This window comes from Balaenoptera ricei, chromosome 14 (genome assembly GCF_028023285.1).
Source record: "Balaenoptera ricei isolate mBalRic1 chromosome 14, mBalRic1.hap2, whole genome shotgun sequence".
Classification (NCBI taxonomy): domain Eukaryota; kingdom Metazoa; phylum Chordata; class Mammalia; order Artiodactyla; family Balaenopteridae; genus Balaenoptera; species Balaenoptera ricei.
In genome coordinates, this window is record NC_082652.1 from 69400389 (window position 1) to 69422829 (window position 22441).

At 36.6% G+C, this 22441-nt stretch overlaps 1 protein-coding gene across 2 annotated transcripts in view; it reads right to left on the bottom strand.

Moving 5' to 3' along the window:
- DYM (dymeclin) overlaps window positions 1-22441 on the bottom strand; it is a 385794-nt gene that overhangs the window by 159648 nt on the left and 203705 nt on the right. Inside the window, exon 14 of one of the 2 annotated variants that reach the window (XM_059893758.1) lies at window positions 4736-4900. The exons of the other annotated variant lie outside the window; for it this stretch is intronic. Within the exon in view, the coding sequence (XP_059749741.1) occupies window positions 4736-4900 (165 nt within the window). The remainder of the gene's footprint in view (window positions 1-4735; window positions 4901-22441) is intronic. 2 annotated transcript variants of the gene reach the window in all.

Here is a 22441-nt window from a genome sequence, read left to right on the forward strand (position 1 = left end):
CACTGTCAATTTTTTTTTTTTAATTAATTTATTTTTATTTTATGGCTGTGTTGGGTCTTCGTTTCTGTGCAAGGGCTTTCTCTAGTTGTGGCAAGTGAGGGCCACTCTTCATCGCGGTGCGCGGGCCTCTCACTATCGCGGCCTCTCTTGTTGCGGAGCACAGGCTCCAGACGCGCAGGCTCAGTAATTGTGGCTCACAGGCCCAGGTGTTCCGCGGCATGTGGGATCCTCCCAGACCAGGGCTCGAACCCATGTCCCCTGCATCAGCAGGCAGATTCTCAACCACTGCGCCACCAGGGAAGCCCCTGTTCTACTAATTTAAAAAACCTCTCTTGAGGAAACTCATTAGAATATTATCTTAGATTTAGATTGAAGAGGCAATCCTTTCAAAGCAATAAAATGGCACCAGATGTGATTTTTTTAAACCACAATATAAAAGACATACCAAATAGGGTAAAAGCACTCCTAAATTTGAAAGTTAGACAGAGAAATGACTTAATGTTGTGCTTAGAATTACAGACCCATTCTCAAAAAGAAAAAATAAAGAATTAATAAAAATTCTAACATAAGCCATGGGTGAAATTTTCTGTGATCACAGATCAGGGAACTCCTATCTTTTCCCATAAATCACACTGCAGGTCTTTGTCAATTAATAAAATGACATTATACTATGTTGGTAGGGGGAAAAAAAAGAAAAGCCAAAGACATAGATTTTATTTGGGCAGTGGAGAGAGGGCACAGAAAAGGGAGAGAAGAAACTTACAATTTAAATTTGCATAATTAAAAAAAATTATTTTTTAAATTAATTTTGCAAACTTTATTTTGCAAAATAAGCAAACTTATTTTTTAAAGAAATGTCATGTATATTTTACTAATGTTCCACAACTATTTTTATACATTATCTAGTTTTTGTCCATGTGCATATAATTTTACACATTAACAGCAGTACATAACTTTATATACTTTTTTCACTTAACACTGTACCAGATGTTTTCCATATTTCTACTCATTTTTCCTTATAATATTTTTAATGGCTGCAAAATATTCCATTGAGTTGATAGGATATAGTTTACTTGTAGTTACTAGCGATTAATTCAAATTCTCAAATGCTCAAAATTCTAAATTTGATTTCTACAGATGGCAACTCTTAGGTTAGTAATCTGAGAGTTGCTCTCAAGGCTTGTGAGCATAAACAGGAGAAGCTACCAGGTCTGAAAACCTTATAGCTTCATAGGGTTTGACTCAAGAGTAAGATGGGCCAAAATCAAACATTAAACTAAGAATAAATGTAAAGCCCTGCAGTTAGGTTAAAAAAAAATTAAATGTGCAACAGGTCTAAGGAGATGTGTGTTCAGGTGAAAAAGATCTGGGAATTTTACATGAGCTGAGGTGTGCCTGCTTTAAAATGTGTGGTTTGTCTTACGACAAATTAACAGAGTATAATTTATAACTATAATTCAGTTTATAATTTATATAGTTTTCATTTATAAAGGACAAAATTATAAAGTACAACTGGAATATTACATCCAATTCTGGGTACCAAATTTTGTGATATGTGCTGACAAATATAATTATCCAGAAAGAGAAAAAGAAGGCTGAATAATCTAAAGATCATTTGTCTCTGTAATGGTTAATGTAATCAGGCTATTTAAGTTAAAGAAAAAACTTTAAGGGGAGTCATGACAGATGTTTTTAAAAACCTGAAGGCCTCTGATAAGCAGCAAAGTTTATACATTTATGTGTTTCTCTCAAGCAGAGCCAGACCAATACATGAAAGTTACTGGCAGGCAGACTTCACATATGACAACCTTTCTAACAATGAAACAGCAAGAACCCTACCACCTCCCGAAGTAGGAAGCACCCAGAAGCTCTCTCTCAGGGATGCTATAAAAAGAACTCTTACACTGGAAAGAAGTTTACAGTAGAATGACTGAAATTTCTATCGCAGTGATTCGTGTTAGACTAAGGTAAAGTTCCTTCCTAAGGAATAGGCTTATATTTCTCTCTAGGAATTGAATTACATTTTAAACAGTCTGCATAACCAAAAGCTACTTGAGGTTGTGAACTGAGTCTGAGATTGCTCCTTTCAGACATTTGGCTTGGTTTATCCTTCCATACAACATAGTTGAAAGAAAAATCTTTCAACTGCAGGGACTAGATCACACTTGACCACGTGTCACTGTGTATGCAGGATGTTCATCACTTGCAGATGAACATGCCACAAAGGTGACCAGACGTCTCCTTTTATGCGAATCCTGCCCACATTCTGAAGTCTGTCCCAAATGGAAGCGTTTCCTGTCCACTGTCTCAGCCTGCAAGTGGTGGGGTCGGATGTTAAGCCAGTGGGGGAGGAGGAGGAGCCCAAGTCCCTAACCTCTGCACTTCAGGAAAAGTAGACAGGGCCAGGCAGAAACTGGATGCCAAAAGACAGCACACACCTCTGATGCAAACGCCCTGTTACAAGATGAGAGAAGACGGGAGATGTCAGAAAGGAGACAGGAGTAGGGATGGGCTGAGGTGGTCCTTTGAGCAAAGGTGGTGAATGAGGAAAAGGAAAATGGGAAAGAAATGCTACAGCAACTCAGAAACTGAGGGTGGATTTAACTCTGCCAGGAATTAGCTGAAGGGGGCTTGGGAATCGCACGCTGCTTTCTTTAGCCACGTGGTACCTTCATCTTCCTCCTGTCAACTTTTCACTTTTGTTCCTTCCTACTTTGTCTTCCTCATCCTTTTCCTTCTGTTTTCTTTCATCTTCCCAGTTGACTGTGTATTTCTGTCTCCTGTCTGTTCCTGTGAGGTGAGGGGTGTGACTCCAGAGTACAGTTGCACATTGTCACACGTGGCAGATGGTAAAACCTGCTGCAACTAGTATTAATGAACAATGCACCAGGCATGAGGTGCTATAAGATGTATAATAAGGAATAAGATTCAGTGTCTACTCCCAGGAGGCTCACAGTCCGGCAGGACGGATACCATGCACATGAAGACACACAGAAAAACAGAAGCACAGTGTGGTGGTAACTTTATGTGCCAACTTGGCTAGGCTATGGTGTCCAGCTGTTTGGTCAAACACTTGTCTAGACGTGGCTGTGAAGGTATTTGGGTGTGCGATTAACATTTATAATCAGTTCACTTTAAGGAAAGCAGATTACCCTCGTAATGTGGGTGAAGGCCTTAACAGCAAAGACTGAGGTTTCCTGAGGAAGAAGGAATTCTGTCTCAAGACTGTAACATAAAAATCCTGCCTGAGTTTCCAGACTGCTGGCCTGCCCTATGGATTTAGGATTTAAGACTGAAACATCAATACCTGAATTTCCACCTAATTTCAGACTCACCCTAAAATAAACCTCAACTATTCTCTCTCTCTCTCTCTCTCTCTCTCCACACACACACATACACCCCTATTGGTTCTGTTTCTCTGGAGAACCCTGACTAGTACACTAGTAAACAAGGGCAAGGTCAATTATGGTGTCCAATTCAGAGGTTCAATGATTAGTAGCTGCTCTCTCCATTCTTTGAAACCAGACAAGTTCTGTCTCCAGATCCAAAGAGTAGTCACTTACCTGATATTCACTCACTTTACAAGCCAGCTGAAAGTCACTGGCTTTAGTTTGATAAATTCTCCTATATTACATACATAAGAGTTGATCTATTATTTCCACTTGCTCTTCTATTTGATTTTTTTCATTTCTTCAAAGTGTCATTACTGACTCAGTAAGAGTCTGACCAACATCATTATGAGAGTCTAAAATTTTTCTGCTACCAAGAAAAGGATCTGTCACCTTAGTTGTCACACTGTCTTCAATTCCTAATAATCAAAGTGTTTTCACTTAGATATACTGTGTAGTCTGAAGCTTTCCTATGCGTCTTCACCTGAAAAGATCTATTTTAATTCTAAATGCTTGCTCTTTTCTAGAAGGTGGTCATGGAGTTTTTTCCGTCTTCCTCTAAATCAACTGGCAGTGAAGACACTGCCTTCAGACATCATACTTGGCTAACAGTATAGTGCTGGTGTGCGTCATCTCTGACTTATAGAAAATGTGTGTTAGAAATGTCAACTTCAAGTACAAAGCAGTAATGTCATACTGCCCCTCTACTAAACAACAGGAGTTGATTTTCTCTGAACTTGAGATTGATGGCTTGTCTCTTTCTTACTGCTCCCATTTGCATTAACTTTAATCTAGATTCATCTATGACACGTTGCAACTTGCTGATTTTATAACCCCTCTGTATGTAAATGAAATGAGTGAGAAATACAAAATCCCAATGAATAATTTCTACCTTCTTATAAAATCAAACCTGCTCAGCTGAATGTGCCTCTATCAAAACATGGGTGCAGCCTCACAGCCAGCTCTCAGCTATACGAGCAGAGCAAGAAAGAGACCTCAAAATTCGTACGTAATTTCATATATAAACCAGACAGAGCCCTCCCAACTATTATAAGTTAAACCTAAAGATTTCCAAATGAAGCAAAGTAGAGAAAAATTCTCTCAAGTTTACATGACAACTATGTGGCTAAAAGCTTTTCTCTCTCCCATGAAACATAACAAAGTACTTAAGACATTTCTTTAAAAAAAAAAAATCCCAGCCATTTTTTTAAAGAATTATTTAGTATCACTTCAAATATAAATTTCCTCCTTAATCATTTAATTGACATGTATCCCATTAAAGCATGCAATTATCAGTCAATATACAGCATGCAGCATGCAGTAAATGGACAGCATAGGTTAATAACCTGGAAGCATAGGATCTGAGAATGTGAGAGCAAGTTAAAGACAAGAGTTCCTCTCCATTGTCACTGAGGGTCGAGAAGCAACGTTGAAGCGTAGAACAGTGAGAGTGGGGGAAATACAGTTTGTCCAACACATAAACATATCTCCGCAAGTGGCGGCAGGTATAACTGAAAGACAAGGGTAAAAGGAGAAAAACAGAAAGAGAGGAGTTTTCCTTTGAAAAAATAAATCATTCTCAATGACCTCAAAGTTTTCTGTGTATTTTCACTAGATGGTGCCCAAGAAAAAAAAACTGTAAAAGAGAATATTAAAAAGATTAAAAACAAGAAAACAACCTGATTTTTAAAAAAATGGACAAGACCTAAGCAGACACCTCACCAAAGATTTACAGATGGCAAATAAGCATAAGAAAAGATGCTCCTATGTTCTGAAGGAAATACAAATTAAAACAACGAGATACCACTACATACCTATGAGAATGGCCAAAATCCAGAATACTGAAAATACCTAATGCTGACAAGGATGTGGAGTAACAGAAATTCTCACTTATTGCTGATAGGAATGCAAAATGGTACAGCCACTTTGGAAGACAGTTTTAGTTTTCTTACAAAACTAAACATACTCTTACCACACAATCCAGCAATCATGCTTCTTGGTGTTTACCGAAATGAGCTGAAAACTTATGTCCACACAAAAACCTGCACATGGATGTTCATACCAGCTTTTTTCATAATTGCCAAAACTTGGAAACCATTAAGATGTCCTTCAGTAGGTAAAAGGATAAATAAACTGTGGTACATCCAGACAGTGGAATGTTATTCAGCACTAAAAAGAAATGAGCTATCAAGTCATGAAAAGACATGGAGGAAACTTACATGCATATTACTGAGTGAAAGAAGCCAATCTAAAAAGGCTACATAATGTATGATTTCAACTCCATGACACTCTAGAAGAAGCAAAACCATGGAGACAGTAAAAAGATCAGTGGTTGCCAGGAGTTAGTGGGGAGGAAGTCAGTGCACAGAGGATTTTTAGGGCAGTGAAACTCTTCTGTATGACACCATAATGGTGGATACATGACATTATACACTTATCCAAACCCACAGAATGTACAACACCATGAGTGAAACCTAACGTAAACTGTGGAGTTTGGGTGATAATGATGTGTCCAAGTAGGTTTATCAATTATAACAAATGTATCACCCCTGGTACAGAATGCTGATAGTGGGGGAGGCTAAGTGTAGGGGCGAGGCAGGGGTATATGGGAATTCTCTGTACAATCTGCTCAACTGTGCTGGGAACCCAAAACTGTTCTTAAAGAAAAAGTCTATTTAAAAGGAAAAAAAGATATACTGATAGAGGGAAAAGTCTCAAAATATCATGTCATTAGTTAACCATATAAAATTTGCCTTGGTAGAGCAAAGTGACGTGAGATATTTTCTCTTTGCAGCAGTACAAATACATTCCTGGAAGATAGGTAATACTACTACAACAATGTGGAAGATGCCATGGTAGAGGGAATACTAGGGGTCAGAAAACTTAGAAATCTAGATCCAGCCCAGCCACTGGCAGCTTTATAACATTTGGTACTTAATCTAAGTCTCAATCCACAAATTGCAACATGAAAGTAAAAAGTTTAAATTACTCCAAAAGTTTGAAGTGATATTATAAAAAGGTAAAACAGTAAGAATTTATTAGTATTATTATTATTGCCAGAGCAATTTCACTTGTATCACATTTCAGACCACTTAAAAACAACAAGTTTGAAAGAGGAAAATGCCAAATCAATCAAGGTCAATTAACCAAATAGTGAATACATCAATTGATATGCCTAGACTATTTGTCTTTGAGAACCATGTCTGAAAAACCATACCAAAAGTCTATCAAAGTTCCCAAGGAGGCAACCGGTGATTTTTAAAGTGTGGTGGAACTCAAAATAAAACTAAGAGACTGAAAGATTAGAAACAGGGAAATTTCCACAAATGGACAATCCAATCATCCATTCAACCAACTAACCAATCAATCAACTAATAAGCCAAGCAGTATCTACTATCTACTGCATGTAGGAACAGTGCTCGACATTGAAGACAGGATGAGGAAGAAAATACATACAATTATTACCCATATAGAGCTTACAAGATAGAGGGAAAGACAGATGTTAGACAGTAACAAAATTCCACCATAAACTGTATAATTTCAAACTTCAAACTGCAATAAGCACTCTAAAGGAAAAGTACAGAATGCTTCAAGAGGAGTAAAATGGGGATCTCCTTGAGATGTGGAGGTTGAGGAAGGGCTCTTGCAAAGTGAACTTTAAGCTGACATCTTAAGGAAGAATGCAAGTTAGCTAAATAAAGAGTGTGGGCTGGGAAGAGGGGACATGAGTAAATTAAAAATCTATTACAAATAATATATGAATGTGGCAAAAAGAGTGGGCTCAAAATTAATAGCCTTCCTCTATTCAAAAAACAATCAGTTTTTTAAAAAATACCATGATTCCATTACAATGACACCAAAAAATGATGAAGTATTCAAGAATAAATCAAAAGTTATGTACAAATATGTATGAAGAAATCTTTAAAATGGGTAAGGAAAAATTTTAGACTCGATAAAATGGAAAAAAAAATTTTTTAGACAGGAAACTCTAGGGTTGTAAAGTCACCAAATGTTCATATGTTAATCTAAAAATTTATATCCTCACAAACATCAGTAAGATTTTTTAGAAACTAGACCAGTTAATTCTAAGGTTCATATAGGAAACTGAACATTTAAGAAGCTGGTATGAACATCCATGTGCAGGTTTTTGTGTGGACATAAGTTTTCAGCTCATTTGGGTAAACACCAAGAAGCATGTTAAAACTGAACATTTAAGAAGTACCAGGGGGTACTTCCCTGGTGGTGCAGTGGTTAAGAATCCGCCTGCCAATGCAGGGGACACGGGTTCGAGCCCTGGTCCGGGAAGATCCCACATGCCGCAGAGCAACTAAGCCCATGTGCCACAACTACTGAGCCTGTGCTCTAGAGCCCGCAAGCTGCAACCACTGAGCCTGTGTGCCACAACTACTGAAGCCCGTGCACCTAGAGCCCGTGCTCTGCAACAAGAGGAGCCACCGCAATGAGAAGCCCGTGCATCGCAATAAAGAGTAGCCCCTGCTCGCCACAACCAGAGAAAGCCCGTGCGCAGCAGCAAAGACCCAACGCAGCCAAAAATAAATTAATTAATTTTTTTAAAAAAAAGAGCCAGGAAATTCTGAAAAACTAGAGTTATAAGATGAGATTAGCTCTGCCACCTATTAAAAAATACTCTAAAGCGACATTATTAGAAACAGTCTGGTATAGTGCATGAGCAGACAGAACACCAGAATAGACTCAAATAGGACAGGAACCTAGTATAAGATAAAGGTGGCACTTTAAAACAGAAAACCAGATAAGTTACTCAATAAATGATATTAACTGGGTAAATAACTAGAAAAAAATATAGCTGACTTTCTACCTCACCTCTTAAAATAAATTCCAAGTTGATCAAAGGCTTGAAAGAAAAACACTACTACAAGAAAGTTCAAAAATAAACCATACACCTGAGAGTCATCTAAAAATAAAGACATAAATGTGACCACACAAAAAAAATGGAAAATATGAATGGAGGAGACAATCACTTTTCACTCTTTATCTTTTGTACTGTTTGCACTTTCTGCCATTTTCATGTATCACAGAAATAAATTAACAACTAATTAATTTTTAAAAATTTAAAGGGGCACAGGAGTGATACTTTCAATCAGAGAGAATATCCTAAAGCAGGGAGATCTAGGCGAGTTCACGGATCTGAAAGAAGTTCAGTACAGCTGCTGTAACAGTGAATACATGGTCAAAGGTAAGGCATGCAGGCTATGTGCTATTTTAAAAGATTTATCCTATCATGGAAAATTAATGAAGGGATTGAACGGAGAGCCACTATATCTGATTTACATTTTTTAAAAATAAATTTATTTATTTATTTTTGGCTGCATTGGGTCTTCGTTGCTGTGCGAGGGCTTTCTCTCATGGAGAGCAGGGGCTACTCTCCTTTGTGGTGCGTGGGTTTCTCACTGTGGTGGCTTCTCTTGTGGCAGAGCATGCGCTCTAGGCACGCGATCTTCAGTAGTTGTGGCTCGCGGGCTCTAGAGCGCAGGCTCAGTCGTTGTGGCGCACGGGCTTAGTTGCTCCATGGCATGTGGGATCTTCCTAGACCAGGGCTCAAACCCGTGTCCCCTGCACTGGCAGGCAGATTCTTAACCACTGTGCCACCAGGGAAGTCCCTGATTTACATTTTTTAAGATACATTTCTGCAATGCAAAGATAAAATTGGAGAGGGGAAAAAGTTGAAAGATAAAACTAGACAAGGGCAGGAGTAGAAAAGCAAAGAGCAGTCAGAAGCTACTGCAATAGTTTAGGCAAATACTGCTGATGGCTTAGAGCATGGGTATAGCAGAGTAAAATCAGTAAAACCTGCACACTGATTGGAATGGGGGATGATGTCAGTGGAAGAGGATATCAAGAATAACTCCCTGATTTCTGTATTAGGAACTGAATGAAAGTAAACTTTCTGAGATAGGAGAAACTGAAGGAGAGATAGGTTTTATGGAAAAGATCATGAGTTTGGTTTTGAACATGTACGGTATCAGACACTGTAGTTGTGAGATGTCAGTAAAAGTTGGTATATGGGTAAGTTTGAAGCTAGGAGAGGTGTGGACTAACTAACCTAGAGATACAGGTAGATATAGACATAGACACACAGATGGAAATCAAAACTCTGAGAGCATGTATGAGATCACCTATAGTCAAAGTGATGAGACAGAAGCAGGACCCAGAAGTTACAGCCTTTCCAAGTGTGTGTGTGTGAGAGAGAGAGAGAGAGAGAGAGAGAGGGAGGGAGGGGGGGGGAGAGAGAGAGAGAGGGAGAGAGAGGGAGGGAAGATGATAATGAATACTAAATGGTAACTAGAGTGGCAGGAAGAAAATCTAAGAGCGTTGTCAGAAATCAAGAAAAGGAGTGTTTCAAGGTAGCCTTGGTAATAAAACGCCTTTAAGATAATTTCCAAATATGCTAAACAAATAATAAACTTTTCAAACCGTATGATTGAAATAGTTAAAATATTTTTATAAACAGAGCTACTGTTCAATTTAGAGAAGCTCCTTCCTATTAATTTAATCATCTTGAAATATTCTTTATTATTTTTACATAGAGAGTGAATGGAAATAGCCCAGGTGACCAGCAGCCACGTGACAGATGTATTCTCATTGTGTGAAAAATCCTTTAGCTTCATACTTTTACCTTACAACAACAACAACAAAAAAAACCAAGAAATGAACAAAAAACAACACAACTAGCTTTTCGGAATTACCTTTTAACCACTTACAATTCTATCATGAAGTCTGTCTGAATATTTTCACAGCAATTGTAAAAATGGTAAAAAATGAATTCAAAATTCAGTAGACCCTAGACTTTGAAATTGCTATTTTGAATTCAGCTCAATCTGTAGTCCTTAAATATAAATCAAGGCACAGAAAATTGGCTTTTAATTACATTCAGTTGTCATTATTAACTAATTTCTATGAGCATCCACTGGATAAATAATATTTATTGGTTGCTGAACAAGACTTCAGTTATGAAATTATTTTAAAGGCATGTAGTCTACATAAAATTAATAAAATGTTTCAAAAGGTACAAATATGAAAATGGATAAAAGATATGATGTTGCATTTACTTCAGCATTTTACACAAAAGAATACCTTCTAATCATTACTGAAAAACAGTTATATGGCATCTGATTGAAATCTTGCCGAGACAAAAAGATCAACATCTTGGTTACCTTTTTCTAGATATACTCTAATTTTTAAATATTCTTAAAACACAGTGATAATATTACTATTACCTTCCATGAATGGAACAGTATAATATTTTTTTGATGAGCATAGGTTTACATTAGGATTTTTAGCAGTTGCTCATATTAAGCTGGTGACCAAATGTAACGCATTATAGGACAGTCTTTCCAATCCTTTATTTTACAACTGATCTTTGGAACTTAAATTAGGAAATGTCAACTTGCAGTGCTTGGTTTCATTCTAATACGTCAAGATAATTTTGAATATGAACTCTGTGACTTTGTCATCTACTAAACTGAGAATATCTCTCATGATTTCTTCTAAGAAAATCATTAATAGAAGCACTGAATAGAAACAGGTCAAGGACAGACCTCCTAGAAAAATGCACTAGCGATCTCTGTGTTGGCCATCAGTGCATAGAGAAACACTAATCAACAGCATTTTCATGTTTTTCAGCCATAAATATATGAAGGAGGAATGTGAAAAAAAATACTTTCACATTTATGACCTACTTACGTTTTTTGTCCCCATATTCCACTACGGTAATTAAAAACAGGTATCAGAATCCCCATTTAACAAATGATAAAATTGCAGAATAAAGAAGTGACATGTTAACTATCCTGTAAATTAGTAATGGAAGAATTCTACCCAGTGGAATCCACCAACAATGCTGTCATGCTCCAGCCCAGAGGCTTTCTAACTATAAATGAATATCCAAGACCAGGACCCATCTGCTCTGGAAGTTCTCCAAGTCCTATTCCTGCCCACTTCTCCCAAATAAAAGTATTAAGAAGCTGATAATGTCCAAGATAAGGTAGGGTTAAAAAAATTTTTTTTAACAGGTTTACAATTAAATAGATATTTTTACTGAGTCCTAAAAAGGACTCCAGGACTCAATCCACCGAAGGAAAGCAAAAACTTAAGAAAATATAAAAATTGTGCTATTTAAAAACGCGAATCAGGGGCTTCCCCGGTGGCACAGTGGTTGAGAATCTGCCTGCTAATGCAGGGGACACGGGTCCGAGCCCTGGTCTGGGAAGATCCCACATGCCGCGGAGCGGCTGGGCCTGTGAGCCACAACTGCTGAGCCTGCGCGTCTGGAGCCTGTGCTCCGCAACGGGAGAGGCCGCGATGGTGAGAGGCCCCCGCTTGCCGCAACTGGAGAAAGCCCTCGCACAGAAACGAAGACTCAACACAGCCAAAAATAAATAAATAAAATAAAGAATTATTAAAAAAAAAAAAACGCGAATCACCACCACCTTAAACAAGCGATCACAGTGAATATTAACATCAGTAAAGTAAACCTCATGTGTCTCCTGATATGATCACGGCAGAGATTAAGTCTAACCACACGGAATCATCAGGCAAATCCAAACTGAGGGGCATTCTTTATTTAAAAAAAAAAAGGGTCTGCGTTTTTCAAATTTTGAAAGATGAGGAAAAACCAAGGGGCTGTTCTGGATTAAAGAAGAATAAAGAAGACAACTAAATGTAGTATGTGATTCTGGGATTGGATCCCAGACTAGGGTAATAAAAAGGCATTTTTTTTTTCCTAGAAAGGAAATTAGTGGGGCAAATGACAAAATTTGAGTGCCTGTAGATTAGACAAGAGTATTTTCTCAATGTTAATTTCCTAATTTTGAGAAATATCTTCTTATTTTTAAGAAAATACACACTGAAGTTCTTGGTGGTAAAGGTACATCTTGTTTATAAACTTATTCTCAAACATTTCAGAAAAAACAGGACACACAATGATACAGCAAATGTGAAATTTTAACATTTTGGGAATTTGAGTTAAAGGTAAGAAATCTTTATACTATCTTTCCAAGTCTACAATTTGAAGAAAAAAGGTTTTTAAAAACAAATACAATATTATAACATCAAAAAACTTATTTATTTTTAATCTAGAAAAAAAAGACAACCAAACTAGCCTTTTTGATATAGTGAATAACATCCATTTTAAGGTTATGGAACGTAAACCTGGAGCCCTAAAATGTCATCCTGACCTCTATACTTAAAGCTTAGGACATCAGAAAAACTAGAGTGTGGGAAGTAAGCAAATGTGGTCTGGAGCTATCCCATAAAAAACAGTCACTGTTACTTAAGAGCTGCACTTTCATAAAAAATAAATTCTCTTTAGTGCCTTCTTACATGAAAATGTCCAAGATTATGCAATGTATAGTTCTGAAATGTTACTTGATATGGTTATGTCTCACCAAAGTAAAATAGGAAAATTTCTGTCCTAGAACAACATTTAAGTCTGTAAAAGATCCCCAAAACCACAAGCAAAAGAGTGATGCTCTAAAAAGAACCTAGGGTCAAGCTTTCTAATAATGTATTTAACAATACTTTGACAATAAAATTACAACATAAAAATGAGGTTACCAGGGGCAGGTTAAACTTTATGGACTACCTAGAATATTCTGTGTATCCCTTTCCAATCTCCATTTTTGTTTCTCCCTCCCTTCCTCCCTCCCTCCCTTCCTTTCTTTTGAAAAAGCTTGTCAGCAAATTCACCAGTAGGTTTAAAATACCAAGAAAACTAAATTAATAATAAATGTTTATGACCAATATGAAGAAAATTACAAAAATTTACTATTGTGCATAACAGAAGTCTTCAATAAATGAAGACACACCAGTATGCTTCTGCATGGGAAAACAAAACACAAAGAATGCCATTATCCTCCACAGATTAAAAATCGCAAGAGGAATGTTGATTTTGACAGTGTAACTCTCTTACACTGATTCCTAAATTTCTTTTATTTAAGTGTTCATCTTAAAAGCCAATAAAAGATATGGATCCCCTTACAGAAAAATGCAGCAAGTCACATACACACAACATTTTATATAAAATTTCAAGCTCTTCATGGAATGCCTGAAGCCCATTCATATGATCCCTATGTCCCAGATTTATGAACTACAAGTACTGAGCTCCTGTGTAGAAGAAGAAATAGGTAAAAGAGCCAAGAAGACTTTGAAAAAGAATAGTAATTAGGAGGGATTTAACCTTATGCTATTCAAATATATAAGTCTATAATAATAAAAGTAGAAAGAAAAGTGCTAGAAGAAAAATAGACATATGAATTAATATAACAGCTAAGAAAACCAAAAAACAGAATCTAGTATGTGCTAAGGGTTGCATTTAAACTTTGGAAGGGAGAGGGATTTTTTTTGATATGTGTCTGGAAAAACCAGTAACATATTTGAAACAAAAAAACAAAAAAACCCCAAACAGACATATTTCTTACATAGCAAATCAAACAAAATCCACCAAAGGACCAGAAGAATAAAGGAGGGAAGTGGGAGATGTGGCCATAAGAAAAAGGATTATTGATGTTACTTTGTAAACATTTAAAATGTCAAAACAATCAATAAAATGTAACACATATATTTATAACATAAGACAGTCAATTTTTCCTTGTGTCTATAAAGAACTCTTTAAAATCAATAAATGAAAGATGAAAAACACAACTGATAAATGAACAAAGTGCATATGCTGGTAATTCATAAAATATACAAGCAATAAACATTTGAAAACAATTTACTCTCACCAGTGATTAAAAGAATGAAACACCAATGTTTGGCTATCAAACTGGAAGATGTGCTTTTTAAAAAAAGCTGATGGGGATGGCAAGAATACAGGAATACGGACGTTTTATGCACATGGGCTCTGATCTTACAGAACATACATTTGAATAGGAAGGAAGACTAAGAACAACTGAGGAAAAAAAAAAAAAAAGAAAAAAGAAATTTTCAGTTAATGAAATAAAGAAAATATGAACAAGGGTGGTGGGAGAGGGGCCAGAGGGGCTAACTTGTGTTGTTAGGAAGGGTTTCACCAATGGAATGACATCTGAGCTGAGAAATGAATGCCTAGGAGAACTACAAGCTCAACTTCTCGAGTATTTCATAATATTATGAACTAACTTACATTCTTTACTCCATAGCTGAATAAAAACATTTGATATTTCAACTGAAAGAGATATTAATCAATCTGAATAGGGCTCAGACATGAACAAGATAATGAGCTTTTCCAGTGGATGGGACTAGAAGAATGAGGCCACCTGATGATAATGGGGATCTGTGATTTCACAGTCTCAGGGCCGGGAGGGCCTGAGAGGTCGTTTTATCCAATCTTCTACCCACAACAGAACGTTCTTCTAAGCACTCCTGCAAGTTGTTCATATTGCTCTTACTATATACATCTTTAAGCAAAAGGGAACTCTCTAATTCGACAGACAGCCCCATTCCACAGATAAGTGTAACAATTAGAAAATTGTTCCTTAAAGTAAGTTAAATTTCTACCCAGTTATGACATCTGGAATTAGATACACAAAGTCTAACTTTTTTCTCTACATAATAGCCTTTATATTATATATTACAGCCATAATAGCCTTTAACTAAAGAAACTGTGAACCCCTTAATTTTTTCTTCTCTCACTGATACTAAACATCTGTTCTTCCATCTTTCAAGAACTACAGTTTCTAAATTCTTCATCAATCTTATTACTCTTCTTTGGACATTCACATTGATTAATAACCTTCTCAGCAATGTAAGAAAGGCAAAGAGGAGTATTTTCTCACTGATAGTATTTAGAATTGATAATAAAATGTAGACCAACTTTTAGTTGGTCTTACTATAGTTTTAAAATTCTTTACGGGCATAGACAATACACTCCCTTATTGCCTAAACCACTGATATCATCCACTGCTTGGTACACCACTGGTTATTCTTAAAATGTGGCAACATAAGTGAACTCATCATATTAGATGTGTTGTGTTTTGGGCAATGATGAGAAAATTATATTCTATCAGTACAGCTCAAAATAATTTCAAAAACTAAAATTAAATCAAAAAGAAAAAATTCCCTCAAACTGAGAACTGAAATGAATTTAACTGTATATCAAGTGATGATAAAACTACACAAAGAATTATTTTGTATAACTTTAAAATGTAGAATTGATCCTACATATATATCAGTGGGATATACTCTAAGGACAAAGAGACACCAAAAAATCCTAAACTTCATTCACTGACAGTAGTAATATTAACATTATTTTGAAACAAATATACATACATATATACAGAGAGAGACAGACAGACATGAGAGAGACACACAGACATATAGAGACATACATAGTAGGATAAAGAGGAAAAATATATTAATGCTGTTCAAACAATCAAATCAGAATTTATGTTAAACAATCTTAAATTTGAATCAGAACTAACAGTATAAATTTTTCCTTTCCAAGAATTTATATTTTCCTAGCTTTGCCCACTAAAGAGAGCTAAAAGAAATGACAATCTCCTTAGCAATTAGCACCCCTATCACCTACGAGCCAGATTGTAGTTTCTAAGTATCATTCCCACTAAAAGAAACCAGAGTCCTTAGAAGAATGGCTGTTTCTACGTCTGAGACAGGAAATGTGCAAGATGGCCTGAGACATCTTATTGGCCTAAGAGCAAGGAAGCAAGAAAACTATCAAAGACAAATGGGGTCCTATCAAAAGGACATAGAGACAATATCATACGAGGTCTGCCATTGGCCAAAGATGGCACAATAAGAAATCAGAAAAATTACTCTGCAAGTGATTGAAACACATTATACACACACACACACACACACACACACACACACACACACACGCATAATATATATACACTGAAACACATTCTATATGTATATATAGAGACAGACAGAGATCAAGGAGATCATAATAAAATAAAACAAAAAAGAAACAAAAATGCATTAGTTATGACTGGAGGTAACAAGGGCACTTAAAGGGAAAGAATTAATTAAGCATTAATCCTGTCTTTCCAACTAAACCTAACTGGAAAAGAATCCTACCTAAAAATATGCATGTAATATTATAATTAAAATTTTTCCTTTTGGCAGCCTATAATGAAACAACTAATTTGGTCAATCATCAAGAGATGAAGCCATCACATATATGAACAATGGTGAAAATCAGAACAAAGGGAACACGTATCCTATGCAAGTAAAAGACAGTGTGGCAGGAGCTGACCTTGTGGGAGAAGAGAGGTAGATGGGGCCAGATTACACAGGAGTTTTGTTTTTATCCTAAGAACAATGGCAAGCAACCGAAGTCTATTAAGCAGAAGAGTTACAGGATAAGATTTGCATTTTGAAAGGATCAGTCTGGCTGCAGACAGTTGAGGCAAGAGTTGGTAACAGACCAGTTCGGAAGTTACTGTAGGGAACTAAGGCAATGGAGTAAAGGAGAGAAGTGAATGGATTTGAGAGAGAGTTACTAACAAGACTTGCTACTCAACTGGATGTGGCAGGTAAGAGAAAGGGAGTGTCAAAAAATAACCCCCAGCTTTCAGGCTCACATAAAAGGTGATGTCATTCACTGAGGCAGGGAACAAGAAAGAGGACTGGGGAGCGCTGGGAAAGGGCAAGATTTACATTTTGGACATGTTGTGTTTGAGATGACTCTGAGAAACCTGAAAAGATGATACCACGTATCTGATTGGACCAAAAGGTTTCAGAGGTCTGAGGACAGGTCTAGCCTGGAGATGTGCGTTTGGGAGTCATCCACATATAAGTGGTAGTGGCTGAGATCACCTACCAAAGGAGTAGAGGGAAGGCGATCTAGGAGTGACCTTGAGAAGTGCCAACATTTAACAGTGTAATAAGATCACGTTAAAGCTAGACGAGAGGAAGACAAACTTCCACAGAATTTTGAGGAGTGGCAAAAACAAACCAATCAACCCAGAAGGAAGATGAGGAAACCAAGAAGAGACTATCTTAAAGAAAGAGTAGTTAAAAGTGTCAAATGCAACTGAGAGGACAAATAAGACAGAAAATGTCTCCTGGATTTAGCAATATGAAAGTCACTGGTGACCAACAGTCCCTTTTGTTAGCAACATAAAAAAATTCCATTCATTAAAAACACAACTCTGGATATAAGACTTCTGTTTAATACCACTGATTAGCTCATTTAAGTGCACTAAATATCATTAAGTTGCCAGGGGTGATTTTTGCAAACCAAAAAATTTAAAAAATAGCTCTCACACACATAATTTTACATAGTATAAAACTTACAATACAGTGTGGATATCTAAGGATATCCAAAAAATGAAGCAAAATAAAATCTGGGATGAGTGTCAGGAAACTACACAGCAGTGGTGGAAGCACAACCCTTGAATCATTTAACTCCCTGGCAGCAGAAGCCATTTTTCCTGGAGCGAAATCTATTGCCAGCAATGAAGATCCTGGGAATCTCTAGTATGAAGGATTAACAAACTGGCCCAAACGCTGGAAAATACATTGAAAGGAACAATCTAGTACTAGCTCAGAAGGGATGAAATGACCTAATATCCCCCTGCCAGGTCTAGAAAGTAATAGAGATTGTAATAATAATAAAAAAAGGACCTCTTCAACAACAATATAACACTATGATAGAAACTTCTGTGACTTGTTTTATTCTCATTTGCTGAAGAAATTCAAAATAAGAAAATCCCCTGGATTTGCAGTGTAACACAACATTTTAATCAGATAGAATTTATACTATCATTGATACTTGAAATTTAATTAAATTCTCTGATTTAAAAATCTTCTAATAAACACTTTCATCCTAAATTAGCTACTTATTTTGGGATATAAATGCATCAATAAAGACCTACAATGTGAACATTTTTAGAAATTTTAAAAATAAGCAAATATTTCGGGTCTTCTACGCATTTTTTAACTGGATTGTTTGTTTTTTTTTATGTCGAGTTATTTGAGCTGTTTATATATTTTGAATACTAACCCCCTATCGGTTATATCATTTGCAAATATTTTCTCCCATTCAGTAGGTTGTCTTTTCATTTTGTTGATGGTTTCCTTTGCTGTGCAAAAGCTTTTAAGTTCAATTAGGTCCCATTTGTTTAGTTTTGCTTTTATTTCCTTTGCTTTAGGAGACAGATCCAAAAAAATAGAGGACATTCAGATGGCCAACAGGCACATGAAAAGATGCTCAACATCACTAATCATCAGGGAAATGCAAATCAAAACCAAAATGAGATATCACCTAACACCTGTCAGAATGGCTATCATCAAAAAGAACACAAATAACAAGTGCTGGTGAGGACATGAAGAAAAGGGAACCCTCCTACACTGTTTGTGGGTATGTAAATTGATGCAGCCACTGTGGAAAACAATATGGAGGTTTCTCAAAAACCTAAAAATAGAACTACCATATGACCTAGCAATTCCATTCCTGAGTATATATGTGAAAAAAACCCAAAAACACGAACGTAAAAAGATACATGCATCCCAATGTTCATAGCAGCATTACTTACAATTGCCAAGATATGGAAGCAACCTAAGTGTCCACCAACAGATGAATGGATAAAGAAGATGTGGCACATATATACAATGGAACATTACTCAGCCATAAAAAGAAATGAAATTGAGTTATTTGTAGTAAGGTGGATGGACCTAGAGACTGTCATACAGAGTGAGGTTAAGTCAGAAAGAGAATAACAAATACCGTATGCTAACACATATATATGGAATCTAAAAAAAAAAAAGGTTCTGAAGAACCTAGGGGCAGGACAAGAATAAAGACGCAGATGTAGAGAATGGACTTGAGGACACGGGGAGGGGGAAGGGGAAGCTGGGACAAAGTGAGAGAGTGGAATGGACATATATACACTACCAAATGTAAAATAGCTAGCTAGTGGGAAGCAGCCGCATAGCACAGGGAGATCAGCTCGGTGCTTTGTGTCCACCTAGAGGGGTGGGATAGGGAGGGTGGGAGGGAGACGCAAGAGGGAAGAGATATGGGGATATACGTATATGTATAGCTGATTCACTTCATTATACAGCAGAAACTAACACACCATTGTAAAGCAATTATACTCCAATAAAGATGTTAAAAAAAAAGAGATGTGGTACACACACACACACACACACACACACACACACACACACTGGAATACTACTCAGCCATAAAAAATAATAAAGTTTTGCCATTTGCAGCAACGTGGATGGACTTGGAGGGTATTATGCTATGTAAAATAAGTCAGACAGAGAAAGACAAATACTGCATGATATCACTTATATGTGGACTCTAAAAATTACAACAAACTAGTGAATATAACAAAAAAAGAAACAGACTCACAGATATGGAGAACAAACTAGTGGTTACCAGTGGGAAGAGGAAAGGGGGGAGGGGCAATACAGAGGAAAGAGATTAAGAGTAAAAACTATTGTCTATAAAATAAGGTACAAGGATATACTGTATAACACAGGGAATATAGCAAATATTTTATAATAACTATAAATAGAGTATAACCTTTAAAAATTGTGAGTCACTATATTGTACACATGTAACATATAATACTGTACATCAACTACATTTCAATTTAAAAAAGGGCAGGGGGAAGCAGTAAAAAAAAAATAGGCAAATATTTTAGATGGCAATTTCATGATGTCTTTGTAAATGTACTTGCTTCCTGATTTTAAAATATTTGTTATAATCAGATATATATTTGGTAGTATCTATAGGATTAATCATATTCACTTTTAGGGGCAAACTTTATTTCCAAGAATGTTTCTAAGAATCTCAACTTTGCCTTTGATCACAGTTTACAGAATCTCATTCTCCTTTTTACAGAAAACAAAGTAGTTAAAAGCACTGATTTTCATATACTATAAAAGCAAAGGGAATAAGGCACTTGAAAATATATTTTTTTAAGTTTTGTAAACATTATGTCATATGTACCAAATATCTAAAAATATTAGATTTAGCAGATGGAAACTTACATGGTACTCATTAAGTATAACATCGTCCCTTGTTTTAAAGATGATGTGACAATCTATATTTACAGGTGTGGATAAACAAATCAATTTATTACCAGCATTCCTTTTTACGTGGCATATGTATTTTTAAAAAGTCTTTTGACTTTGGACAAGGCAACCATTTAAAAAGAATGTCGCCGTGGCTCTCCATTATAGACTTTGCTCTACAGGTATCCAATATGGCAATGCAGCAAGGTGGAGCTGGCCTGTTCCCAACAATGCACAGTTATGCTATATGGCCTGAAGTTGTATTTCAGCGTGTTAATAGTGTGCTGTTCTCTACCCTACTTGTGGTCTAATAACAAGGTCTAAAAAAATCTACAAATGCAGACATTCATTTCAAGTTCCTAACACTTTCTTCCCATGAACTTAAGAGTTAGGAGGAAGGGAACACTGATGGAAATTTCGTAAGGAAAGAAAATTTACTTGAAAACAATTTTTTGATTGGATTTGTTTCCAATTTATATTTTGAAAGAAACATTTCTCTATGTCATTATATTCCTCGTGTCGAGGGAAGTGGTAGATTGACAGAGCACACGTTAAAGCGATGACACCCACAGATTCCAAATTGGTTCCAGTGGGGGTGGAGGTGATTGAAAGAAAGGAAGACCTAAAGCACATGCTCATTACAGAAATAGCTATTAAAGACAGAGAACTTAGCCTGAAATTTAAAAAAATTATCTTTACACATCATCTTGAGAAATTAAAAGACTTGTTTTCAAAAATCTAGTCTTCAGGGGACATTCATAATGACTATATACTAGATTCAAAAGTGTCCCTCAGTCCACACACATCTGTCTACACTAAGTAATCTGGGGTATAAACACTAAGAATGTAATAGAAAGACTGGGTTCACAATGAAATAGGTATCAAATAGCATATTCAGCACATTTTATGACCATCAAAAAGCTTGTTCACTTCTATGGTCATTATATTTTACAAACACTCTCTTGACAAAAAGGCACAGAAAGATTTACAGCTATTGTAAAATTATTCTGAAAAATCTGAGTTCTGAGTCTTAATTCTCAACATATATGCCATAAGTATTAGATCAGTGAAGTTAGATAATCTGGAGCCATGAAAAAAGGCCAATTCTGTTAAGACTGATTAAATATTTATGTCACATCCTTTCTATAGCAGAGCTGGAAAAATAAACACAAGATAAAATGCTATACAATCAAGAGCTGAAAATCTATTGAGGTCATTAAAAATAAGAACAAATCTTCACATATAGAAATTATGCTAATAACCCATCATCAGAAGACCATTCTGGACTCTTTTTTCAGTGTGCTCATGGATATACACTGGAAGAACCACATTCCCTCAACCCTTCAGCCACATGGGCGTGGTGACACACACTATACCCACATCTGTGAGCTGGCAGGCAAGGATCACGGGAGTGGTCTGTTACAGGAATGTGGTCATCATGAAATTGAAGAAGCTCATTGGCGTAGGTGGGTGGAGATGAAAAGCCTGATCTTGGTCTCACCAGCTCAATGCTCTCATCAGCCTAACTGAAGTATCAGCCTGACAGACACGCCAGGACACCTATTCCTGGGGGAAAAGACAGGCATGTGTTCTTTTGCCTCTGGGTCTTTGCACCTGCTGCCAACTATCTGGAGATGCTCATTCCATCTCCTTGTCCTTTTGGCAAACTCCTCTTCCTCCATTCTGTAAGTGTGACTCTCCTGTGAGGCTTTCCCTGACTGCCTCAGGCACATTCTGGTGCTTTCCGTTCTAGGTTCCCATTTTGCCTTGTGCTTACTGCCAATACACAACTTAACAAAATGTATTTGTAACTGTCTTCATATCTATCTACTCTCCCAACCGTAACCTCTTTGAGGGCAGATTCTGAATTTTTGTTTCCCTAGCACCCAGCACAATGCCTGGCATTAAGAGAGCACAATATTTACTGATTCACTACAGGAAAACTGACAAAAATTAATGTTCCATATTCAATGATCCACAAGTTACTCTGCTTATGAGGGTTTCTGTGCATTTTATACTACACTGACAATCACACTGTACGCTGG